Consider the following 12531-nt stretch of genomic DNA (forward strand, 5'->3'; position numbering starts at 1 on the left):
GCCCAGTAGCGTTTCGGCTAAGCCCATTTTTATGATTGGATTAAATGGCCCATTAAGGCCCTTTCATTTTAAAAGAATTACAGCCCATTTCATTTAAATCCAGATCCATTTTAAAAAAAAAATAAAATATCAGTAGAAACATAACATTATTTACTAGGAGTAGGAAATAAGTTCAACCTGATGTTGGAAATGGTCGCATTAAATGTACCTAAAAAAATTCAATATCGGCTGCATCGAATGGGACACAGATCAGTCCTTTGAATTGCTAAGGCACGTGGTAAGTTATATGATAGTGGTACCAACAATCGACTTCCAATTTATTGCATGGCCCGTCCCAACAATTCGAGGTGCTAATAATTATTTATATCATTACACAACAAAAAATAAATAAAATAAGATTCATATTTATAATTTGGATTATCAGTAAGCAAATTAATTATACAGACAAAATAATTGGTTGTTGCCAATATCTTGGGGTCAAGGATCGACTAGCACCCTTGCTTGTCACTCATGAAAGCCGAAAAATTTCATTAAATTTGGCTTCTAGTGTCACACCCCCCCTTCTTATTCACACCATTATTATACCTTTGCCCACGTTCACTGAGTGTAGAGTACGGATCAATCTCATATGTGGAGGTACGAAGCAACTCACCCACATGCATGTGGTGATTGTTGTTGTTGTGTTATTTCAAATAAATGAGATATCGTGTCGCTGATACACTTGTGTTATTTTTTGGCAAAAATCCTGTGATGCATAAGAGCATCTATAATTGCATACTCTATATTGAGCATAAACATCAGTGCTAGCGTGTTGTTATAGATGGGTGGGTACATTTGTGTTAGTCTATATTAATTTGTGGTATAATTTGTAACTTTTTTTTTTCTAAAATCATCTACAAATATTACATCCATTCATCCAATTTTTATAAGAAGTACTATTATTTTAGAATTTATTTATGTAACGTTTACTTATTTCAATTATGTGCTTTTCTTTTTCAATGAAAATTGTAGTACTACTATTTTTTGTTTATTCACAAATTAATTTAATTGAAAATTTAGGAATAAAAAAATAAAAAATCTGAAACTAATGCAATGCTCAATGTAGTAAGCCAATGCCGTTATCTCGAAACTGATATTAGTTGGACTATATTCCAATCAAATTTCCATCTCTAGAAAACAGGGTTCTATTAGGAATTAAACTACATAAGGAGGAAGAGAATAATCATAGCAATGATGAGAAAATATTCTTTGAGAATCAAAGACTTAATTTTCCTTGCATATATATTTCCATGTTGTGGGGTTGTAGAGAGAGATAGACAACCAAGCCAACCTGGATTGTGTCAGTACACATAAACTGTTTGATAAATTGCCAGAAAGATATAGCATTGTCTCGTACCTCAAAATTTTCGAGTGTCAGTTTTGACGCAACTACCAATAATATGGCCCATCTGGTTCGCCACATTCAGAAACATCAACTGAATCAGAGAATGTGAGGAAAAAACATGTTACTAAAAAATGGGTTTTATGGGCCAGCTCAGAAAACTAGAAAATCATAAGTGAATAATCAGTGTGTTTTTTCCTTTGATCCTTGCCACTTATACGCTGTTGTTCAACACTTTTTAACAGAATTTCAGAGCTCACACGTGGAGAAAGCCATGTTTTTGACGTTTTATCAGTGATTAATTTCTTCAGTTAGACCAATTCTACTGCTTGGTTTACTTGGAAAAGGAAATTGAGGGCTCTTGCTTTAGCTGAGAGATAGAAGAGAAGTGTGCTTGAAGAGAAAACTGCCTTAGTTCTTGTAAGTTATTTCTAGCTGATGATTCACACTTAGTTCAAATTGTGTTTTTGTTTTAAGAGGATATTTTGATTTCATTTTCTGCTTCCGGTATATCGTTTCTTGTGATGATTTTATGTTTAACTTGACTAGAAAGAGTTTCATGCTAGTACTTTATGTTTTTGTACGTTGTGCTCTCATCTTTAGGTGTGATTGAACTTTAATACTTGTGGTATGTTTGCCTGTGAATTCTTGAAATTTAACATTTGAAGAGGCTGATTCTTGTAATTCTTAAATGCTGATTGCGATACTTCATTGTTCAGAATTGGGCTGGTTTTGTAATTTTTGGGTGATGGTCTGATGATGGATGAGAAGGGGATGTCAGGTTCTATCACTGTTGTATCCGAGGATAGTATCGATTCGGTGTATCCAATGTTGTTTGGTGTTTCTTGTGCGTTGTTTGCTCTAAGACTGCTTCCACAGCCTGAATTATGTGATGATAAGTGGTCACTAGTTAGAACTAGAATGCTTCAAGGGAGTAGCCATCTCTTAGGATTACTGGTGTGGCGGGTTCAAAGGGACATGGAAAAAAGTAGAAAATCAGAGCTTCTTCAGAGGCTCGAGGATGCAGAGAAACAGGTTGAGGAATTGAAGAAGAGAAGAAGCGAAGACGCAAGAGCCAATGAGAGAGTTGTGAGAATAGTTGCCACTCGGGAGCAGAGCTGGTCCGACGAGAGAAAGAAGCTCAGGCAGCAAATTGGTGGCCTTATGAATGATTTGAGAGTTGTAAAGATGAAGAGTGAAAGATCAATTGCTGAACTGAATCAGAAATTGAAGGAAAATGAAGCTATTATGCATTTGAAGGACAAATCCATTGAGGAAGTCGAGCTCAAGAGAGTGGAAATTGATGGAAAAGTGAAGAAGGCTGAGAATATTGTAGAAGAGATGAGAGAGAACGCACAGCGTGAAGCTCAACGCCATGCTACTGAAACCTTAAAGCATAAAACGGCATTCATTGAGCTTGTATCTAGTCAGAGACAGCTTGAAGCAGAGATGAGTCGGGCTGTAAGGCAGGTTGAGGTAGCAAAGCAAGAGCTTGATTCAGCTTTAGATCAGAAAGAGCATGCTGTCTTGGTAGCCCGGAAACTTTCGATAGAGCTTGTTAAAATGCGTAAAGATTTGGACCAGAAAGATCAAATTTTGTCGGCTATGCTGAGAAAGTCTAAAGTATATATGACTGAGCTTTTAAAGGAAGTAAAATCATCTAAGGCAAACAGACAGCAATCCGATCTAGAAGCAGCACGACGGAAGGCAATATCTGAGTCTAAACATGATAGGCATTTACTAAGGAATATATTGTCCAAGCATATAAGTGTAAAGTCGGATATATTCTCGGGTGGAAAAGGAGGGCATTTAAAAGTTATGGCATCACTGGATGCTGGAAACCATAGAGCATCAGAGACTGATTATGGCAAGTTTGAGCAACCAGAAGCTATTGAGCCTATTAACGACCCATATTTGACTGGGCGAACTGATGAGCCACGTAAGATCTCTAAGCATGAAACTTGCTTTTTCAAAATACTTGTATTGAGCATATTAATGTCTCTTAGTTCTCTTGCGCCTATTGAATTTGTAACTAGTTCTTTTGTTTTTTGTAATTCATTTTGAAACTTTAGAGTCTCTAGCTGATGTTAAGCGCTTGGAGAACTGGGCCAACTTGGAAACAGTGAAATACGAATTTGCACTTCAGCAAAGGCATAACCTTGAAATAGATGCTTTTGTGGATCAACTGAGGCTCAAGGATGAAAGGTTGGAAGCTTTTCGTTGGCGTTTGTTGAGCATGGAAATGGAAGTGAAGAGGTTGCAGTCACACATTGAAGGGATCGATCATGAGATTACACAGCTGAGGAAGGAGAATATGAGGCTGGAAGCTCTACTGCTGGATCGCGAGACAGAATTACATGCATTGAAAGAGCAGCTACTGATGCAGTTCAATCCTCCAAACCTCCAGAAATTGAACTTTGAATCCACTCTACATGAGGCAGCCATGAACCATAATACGGTATGGTCGAGAGTCAAGGTCATCAAAAGGAAACCGGGGCAGGGAAGGCAAGACATGAAGGTTACAGCAGAAGAAATTCCTCAAGAAGTCGAGAATGAAAAGGTGCATGAAATTACGGTTGATGAGCAGCTAAAGGATATAGTTGCATCCCTGGATCCTAATCATGTTAGGCAGGGAAGAAGTGGTCCAGATGATGCAGCAAATGTGGAAACAACAACATCACTAGGTCAAGGATCAAGTAAGAAGAAAAACTCCACACTGAAATTGGATATTCATGCCCTTGGAGTCTCATACAAGATCAAGAGACTTAAGCAGCAATTTCTAATGCTCGAGAGGTTGATGGGGAAGCAAGAAAACAGCGAAAACAACAATGCGGATGTTGCAGCAAAGGGATTATATGCCCTTACTTCCCTCCTAAATAAGCAGGTTGATCGATACCAGTCCCTTCAGGGGAAAATTGATGATCTCTGTCAAAGAATGGTATGACTCACCTTATTATAAAATAATTGACCTAATTTTACTTATGTAATAACCCAAATCTAGATTTTAGTGTGCTCTGCTAAAAGAATTCTAAGCATACTACTCCTACAACATCAATTTGGTCACCTAAGCAAGTCAATGGTATTTTATTTTTGTAATGTGCAGGATGAGAAGAACCTGAATCTGAGCTGCAGAGGCTCTGCTATTGCTAGAACAGGCAATGAAACAAAGAGGCTGGAGCACTTTCTTGAAGAAACCTTCCAATTACAGAGGCATATAGTCGCGACAGGGCAAAAATTAGTGGAAGTTCAAGCTAAGATTGCCACTGGATTTCTTGATTTTGCAGAAAAGATTGATCAGCCTGAGAGCTTTGACATGAAGCGATTTGCTGATAGTATCATAACACTGTTCAGAGAAGTTCAGAGGGGCCTTGAAGTCCGAATATCTCGGATTATTGGGGATCTTGAGGGAACCCTGGCATGTGATGGTATCATGCATGTTAAAAAATAGCATGGAAACTTTTAATAATGAGAAGACGAGACCGTAGAATAGTTCCTTATGTCTCACTGTAGAGTTTCTAATGTAACCACACCATAGTCTACTCCTTTTCGGTTTCTAGGGGTTTATTCGTCTTTTCTGTTCAGTTATGGAAGTGAGTCCGCCAAACTTCACATGTGCATGAAGTTATTCTAATGAAATTATGTTTTACATACTTAGTGATCCTCGGACTAAACATTTTCAAAATAGTAATGTGCCAAGATAGGCACACTAATTGATTGGTGATTTGATTTGATTGACCATGGCTATTCAGTCCATGTTACTAAGGATGGTCAACTGTTTAGCTAGATTGTTTCTTGAATCAAGATAATATTTTTCGTTTTAATATATGTTTCATTTTTTCTTCTCTGTTGGTTCCTTCTCTTCCATGTCTTTCAGGGCAATGTAATCAAGCAAATGGAGAAGAAAAACTGTGTTCCTGCAATGGGTGGGCTTAGCTGCTATTTTATAGCTCTCGATCTACTTTTTTTCTACTCATTGGTGTAGCAACAAAGCATGCTCAATGAATTATGTCAAACAACATATATGTAGATTAGTTAGCATAAAGAAGACAAGAACATCTTCCTTGCAGCGATCAATAGCAGCCTTAGTTAATCGTAGATCAAAACCATATCCATGGTCTTGAGTTTTATATCACTCTTTTGCCACTGTTAGTTAGTTATGCATCAGAAGAGAGAAACTATGAGTGTGATGGAAAAATTATTGAATTGTTAGTTGGAAATGTCTCCTTAAATTGTAAATCTCTCGAGGCTTCTGAACTTTCTAGACCCCATGCCATTAGTTAAAGTCATCATCGCCAGCACCACATCTACCTAGTATAGCAGCTACTTAAAATGCATAAATACATGTGATTACCTCCAACAACTACTCATTTAACAAGTTTCCTGAAATAATCTTGCGTGTGTTTGTTTATTAAATCATTTCTTGAATCACTCATGTCATGTTAATTTTCAAGAACCTATATGAGTAAAATTACCTTCAACATGCATTTCCTTGCATCAACACCTGACAAAATATTTCCATCACCCATTAAAAATTTTACCATCTGAGGATCAGCAAAAACGATGCGATGATACGAAGGTACTGGCATTGATATGTTATGTATTCTTTTTACAGTCACTGCACCAGTAGGATGATACACACTATCAAATTGTGGCTGTAAACACCATCAAAATCCAAGTTAGATAAGGTAGTCTGCTACTCTTGGTATACATGTTTCCTCTTATCAACGACCTATATGGATCAATCATAACTGACTTGGCATTGAAGTAGAGTGTTGCAGGCTGTTAATAACTGGAACTGGGCTCCCTCCCTATCTCTAGGTAAACTCAAATGGCCAGGTAAGTAAAGTCTTGCTTTGAGGTCACTGCAAATGATATTTATCATAAATTAATGGCCTTGTGGAAAAAAAAAGCATGGTGTTTGTATGATGTGACATGCTTGACTTAGTTAAGAATGAACAGGGTGGTATGTGGATTGTATAGTGAATATGTGAATATACATTTATTCGTCTTATACATGCTTTTAGAGGGGCTTAATTCTCACCACATGCTGTCTTAGCATCAGGTCAGCACAACCAATGTTTGGGATGAAAAACTGACAAAAATATTGTATAAATATGTGGAGAAATTTCTTTGTGTTGTGTGAATGAGAAAAAATATCATCTTGATAAATGATACCACATGGAAAAAAAGTTGTATCAATAATATATATATTCGAGTGAAATGGTGTTCATCCAAATACAGATACTAAGAATAAAGGTGAAATTTGAATGTAGATTTTATTTTATTTTTTTGATAAATTTTCATGTTTGGTGTTTGAATGAGTCTCTAAATGTGTGTGTATTTATATATACTTAAGTACTTAATTAAGAATTCAAGAAACTTGAGTGAAAAAACTGAAAAGTAAAGGCAAAACCAGATGAGATTAGCAGGAACAATGAGTTGTTCAATGTAGATTGCTGTAGGCTGAGAAATATATACGACCAAAATTAATATAAATTCGGTAATATAGTACTACTAAATATAGTAAGAAATGTTCATCCATTCATACAAGTATACGTTTGTGGGTGTAGAAATGAGAAATAATTTAAGTGATTATCAACTGTGTTTTGCTTTTATTCCTAAAACACTAGCGAAAACGCTTTATGTATTTCCGAATTTTAGGTGCAATGTTTTATTAGTAATTAATGGCTAGTTTTGGTAGATTATGATTTAGGTGACAGTGGTCACAAAAGTCATCACATGTTGATAGTTAATAAGAGGAAAAAGCAGCATTCATATATGCAACCAGCATCCAATAAATTACGACATTTCTTAATTATAGTTTTTTACGTATAATGCTCATAATGTCACAAGGCTAAATGTTATATTATCAAATTAGATAATAATCATAAACAATAATGTACCCTCAATTCAATACAAGTTCAAACAAGGCCATAAGAAATGAGAATACAAGAGTATTGTGATGCATCAGTTTTGCCACTTGAACTAGTCCTTATCCCTATTACACTCTAATTTTTTGTATTACATGATAAACAAAAAACAATTCTTCTTTCACCTTTCATGTCTGGACGTTACTAATATCTTGAATTATAATCCAAATACATTATATACGTGCCACCCGAGTTTACTTTGCACATGTTAAAGGGCCATTATAGTCATTTAAGATCGCCAAGTAGTTGGACTAACTCACAATCCGTTACATGACTTACATCCTCCTCCCTTTACTCGCCAGATAATAGTTCGACCAAGGATCTTTCCCACATAAGTTACCATTAACACCTTTATCACCGATATAATCCTACTACATCTTGGACTCCCTCTCAAACAAAAATATTTGTCCTTTTTATTGGATTAGGCAAAAGGGTATTTAGTTACTCCATATTTTATGGTGTAGCATTAGAGTGCAGTACTCATGAAATGCAAAATTCGCAAAAATTAAAAAAAGGAAACTTAAGAACTTTAAATAAATAAAAAAAGGAATAAGAGTCATCACCATTGTAGCAATAATTAGAAGAAGAAAAAAAGAATATGGGTTTCAATTTTCAATTAACTTACATGAATTACAAGTGGGGCCCACCACCACCCCCATACTGCCATACATACACGAACGTTTGAGTGAGTGAATATATTATATATATAGTGAGTTTTATGTAACAATAGAATACAATAGCAAGATAGTGGGATGGGTTTAGGAGGATTGGATTACGAGGAGGCACGATCTACTCCGAAGCTGTGTCTGTCTAGGCTTCCATGCAAGCCAAAGCTCCCCATACAAATGCTAACGCCGCCGCTCCACCCCTCGCTTTCCATCCCTTTTCAATGGGAGGAGGCGCCCGGAAGGCCTAGGTTCTCAATTCCCGCCCATGTCGAGGCCTTGGACCTGCCTCCTAGATTGCTGCCCGAACTTACCATAATGCCCTCGCCCCCCGCCCTCTTCCACGGCCCATACGCCTCGCTTTTTGCATGCTGCGACTTCTCCTTCCGCAGATTTACTGCTTATTCTTGCGGCGCTTCCAGGAGGAGGAGGTGGAAGGAGGAGAAGGGTAGTTTCCACCTTTCGCAGACGCTGGGAGATTTTTTCATGCGTGACAAAAACAAAGTGCATAAGATGCCAAGAATCACAAGAGTTCGGAGCTTGTTCCATTTCTCCTGCACCCTCAATTCTAACTTGTGAGTCACCTTCACCATTTTACTCTCTTTTGTTGCCTTTAATTAAATTAGGGTTACGGAGTTTAGAAACTATTTTCAAGTATATTAGATAGAGAAATGTTATACTACTAGTTAGAAAACTATTTTTGATAAATGTTCATTTTATGGTCACCCATAACGACAATATATGTATTTGTTTTGAATTTAATGATTAAAAGATTGAAGTGGTGTTCATTTCTAAAGAGAAAAATATAATGCTCGAGATATGAAATGAACTTTGGAATAAATATGAGATAAATGTTTTGTGTCCGCTATAATATGAGCAAATAGGATAATATTAACTAAACTAATGTTATAAAATTATGTCTACAAGTACATTTATATATCGTTGCTTCTAACTTTCATGATCCAAGGCTTAATATGTTTGACTGTGATTCCTTTTACTATATCAAAGTAATGCTTGATAGAATGTATGGAGTGCTAAATTAATATACTTAGGTAACTAAGATTTGTATGCTACTAATATATATTTTCAAAATTTTATTTTATCAAGGGCTGCATTCGAATTTAATATAGTATCAAACGAAATATTGATGTGTCATAGTCAAGGATACAACTCGGAAAATCATAGCCCTACATTCCTATGCAATAATTTTGGAACGCAGGCGATTCCATTTCCTTTACTACTATGCTATCACTATAATTTTTGTAATACATTAAATTAAGTACACTTTGGTTAAAAATTATAACGATGATGTACTGTGAAATTATAGCTACATATGGTGTGGAACGAAATTACTGGATAGATTTCATTTTAAATATTTGACCAAATATGTAGTCATATATTACATCATTCTATTATCGCCATCTTTTGTTATAGTAGAATGTATATGTTGCAAAATTATCACAATGTCGATTGAGCCTGGATCTAGTTTGAGTTTCTAAACTTAGTTTATCTTAGTATAACTTAAAAGAAGGATTATGACGTAATTAATTAATTCATTCATTCAGTTAGATATTATTGGGTCCCATGCATGTAACGACAATACATTTTAACTTACTGTAGTAATGGTAATTCAAATTAGTTTGACTTTTTGATAGTGGTAGGTCTCAATTATTTAATATAGCATTGAAAGTTGATAAATCGAGGTCTCAAATTTGATTGTTTTAAGATCTTTTTTTCGTTTTCTTTTTTTTTTTCTGAAAGGGGTGGTCTGAGCACCATTTGACATTTGTTCTAGGAAATAAGAACAAAAACTATAGAGTTGATTAAACCAAGACGATTGATACTTATTTAACTATTATAAAATTAAATATATATGATTTACATGCATGTGTAAGTGCAAGTGTTTAATCTCGTTGCAATTTGACATTAGTGTCACATTTTTTGTGCACATTAATATATATGATTTGCATGTGTAAGTGCAAGTGTTTTATATAAGATTCACAAAATCAGATTAATTAGCATGTGTATACATATACTTGTTTCAGGTTAGACATTTATGCACGCTTTAAGCAGGCGATTCCATGGCGGCGTAGAAGATGAAATTCCTCGCAGACCATTCATTATTATTGTTATTATTTTTTGGCATTTTAATTTTGTATCTCCTTATTTTATCTCATGCATGTACGAAATACTACATGCGTGACATGCTTTGACAAACAAATGTTTTTAAAGAAACCCAAACCACTTTATATATAATCCTTCAAAATCGAAGTCTTGGATTAAGGAGAAAGCCCCAATTTCATTTATCAAATTCAATGCTGGGCCTTTTTCACGGCCCAATAAAACTTTATTGGACTCTTATCCATGTGGATAGAGACCTAGTAGCTAAGCTCCAAATTAGGAAACGGACTGCATTGAATTCAAACACAAATAATGAAGAAAACGATAAAAATGATGTAAAAAAAAAGTCCACTCAAATTTGCGATTATCTGATGGGTCCCACCCGCCATTCACGGCGGTGGTGATGGAACTAATTTAAGTTAGACCGAGGCACTCCCAAAAAGGCTTAATTAAACTAAGCACATTACTAATCATGACTTCAAACACTTTATGTTCACATCTACACATAATAAAGCTAAGCTCTATCACTCCTTATAGGGTCCACAATATATGACTCTTTTTCTTTACAACAATAATTATAAACATAATACGGTCTTTTTTTTGGAGCAATTTCACCAGTTTGATGGAAGCTTACTTCATTGAAAGGGTAAACATTCAAATCAAAATTGATTGATGAATTTTCAAACTGAATAGATTAATCTTCAAAATGTTTGAAATTGCAACTTGAATCATCGCCAAAATTGATTGATGAATTTGGAACTTATGTGTTTCAGATTAAATTCATATCCATTGAAAAAATCGCTGCAGGTGTTGGAAGTTCGCATAGGTGCAAAGCTGATACGACAAGCATCCATCACTGATAATTAATGGTGAACAAAGAATGAAAATGAACCTCAACCTACCTAACTACTAGGGTGAAATTATGACACACACACCAATACACACTATGTTAAGTTTAGTCGGTATCTCAATATTCAAATTTGCCACGTTGCACGTGTCACAAAGAGTCACATAGACATTATGGATTTTATCTCAAAATTCAAATTTATTTATAGTATGTTCATACAATTTCTTTATAGCAAGCGTACTTTTCTACCTATCCATCTATTTTTGTTGGTGACATAACGTTTATGAGTATCGAAACTCATTGCATTAATCACACAACTTTCTCCCAACATCAATCTTTGAGTACCAAAATTTATGGCAAAGTTCAACTTTTATTTGTAACAAGCAATTGGGTCGTTGAGAAGCATCAAATAATCAAATATTGATTTAACTGCACGATACTTTTCGGTAAAGAGAGTACTCATTTTTAATCGAGGAATTTGTTACCATGATTTTTAAATATTTTTTATACGATGTACTATAGTATTTAATTACATTTATTATACTATAAGATCAGGAAGCTATGATAACTAGTTAGACATAATATTAAATCCCATAATGCAATTAATGTTTACATCCTAGATTAGAGCATCCGCAGCGGTGCTCATAGAGCTGTTCGTCCGTCCGCGCCGCTGGACAGAGCTCATCCGTCCGTGCCAGTGGCACGGCGCTGCTCTTAGCTAAGAGCACGTCCGTGCCGCTGAGCAGCCCTACGCGGCACGCTCTGATTGGCCAACGGCATAGCCGTTGGAAAATTCGTTTTTTTATTTTTTTTATTTTTAAAATTTGAAATTTATTTAAAAAAATATTTTTAAATAAAAAAAATATTTTCCCACTTCCCAAAAAAATATATCCGTTTTCTACCCACTTTTAATTTATTTTTCAATTTTTTTCCCCAAAATTCACATTTTCATCTATAAATACCCCCACTTCAACACAAAAAAAAAATCACATTCTCATCTATTCTATCATCATTCATCTACATTCTCTCATCTTTTTTCCTCATACTCTCTCATCTAAATTCCCACCACACTACACAATATCCGGCTCCGGCGATCTCCCTTCCGGCAATCACGGTTGGAACCACGATTGGTTCGACTCTGAGGCCGGATATAGTCTGGAAACCCAATTTACGGCCCCTCCTCAAACCCAAGGTTAGCAAGCTCCGGGTGGCTACCGTCCTTACCCGGTGCACGACCTAAACGCCCCCGGGTTCGGGTGGGCACCCGAACCCGGATCGGGAGGGAGCAGCAGCTCTACTCCTACTCCTCCTATTCGTGGCACCCGCACCCAGTACACTCCGGGTGAGATGATGGCGATGTTCAAAGCCTACTTGGCAGTCTCCGAAGATCCGGACGTCGGCACGAACCAAACCGGGGAAACTTATTGGTGGCGCATCACTCGCCTCTACAATGAAACCCGGCCGGCGGGAACCATCTATCGCAATGATAGTATGGTTCACAATTGCGTCTACAGACGCAACGAGGCAATCGGGAAGTTCCAGGGGATTTACCTCCAGGAAGAGCAGTCGGCGGGGAGAGGCACGAAC

General features: G+C 36.3%; 2 protein-coding genes across 3 annotated transcripts; both read left to right on the forward strand.

The window, feature by feature from the left end:
- The first annotated feature begins 1109 nt into the window (after positions 1 to 1109).
- On the forward strand, positions 1110 to 5202 carry LOC125212127 (uncharacterized). Its single transcript, XM_048112201.2, has 5 exons — positions 1110 to 1489; positions 1627 to 1801; positions 2101 to 3320; positions 3454 to 4319; positions 4485 to 5202. Exons 3-5 carry the CDS (start codon positions 2138 to 2140, stop codon positions 4827 to 4829), a joined length of 2394 nt encoding a protein of 797 aa, XP_047968158.1. The 5' UTR covers positions 1110 to 1489; positions 1627 to 1801; positions 2101 to 2137; the 3' UTR covers positions 4830 to 5202.
- A 580-nt stretch (positions 5203 to 5782) lies between these two features.
- Positions 5783 to 10244, forward strand: LOC125211159 (uncharacterized). 2 transcript variants are annotated; one of them, XM_089067830.1, is made up of 3 exons: positions 5783 to 6066; positions 6147 to 8551; positions 10022 to 10244. In XM_089067830.1, the coding sequence occupies exons 2-3, from the start codon at positions 8064 to 8066 to the stop codon at positions 10074 to 10076; spliced, it is 543 nt and encodes a 180-aa protein (XP_088923956.1). In that variant the 5' UTR covers positions 5783 to 6066; positions 6147 to 8063; the 3' UTR covers positions 10077 to 10244. The 2 variants fall into 2 exon arrangements, with proteins under 2 accessions (XP_088923956.1, XP_047966828.2); XM_048110871.2 differs by having other exon boundaries at positions 6150 to 8551.
- The last annotated feature ends 2287 nt before the right edge of the window (positions 10245 to 12531 follow it).

Source organism: Salvia hispanica, chromosome 3, assembly GCF_029641045.1.
Source record: "Salvia hispanica isolate PSC_SH4W2 chromosome 3, Shi_PSC_v1, whole genome shotgun sequence".
Taxonomy (NCBI): Eukaryota; Viridiplantae; Streptophyta; class Magnoliopsida; order Lamiales; family Lamiaceae; genus Salvia; species Salvia hispanica.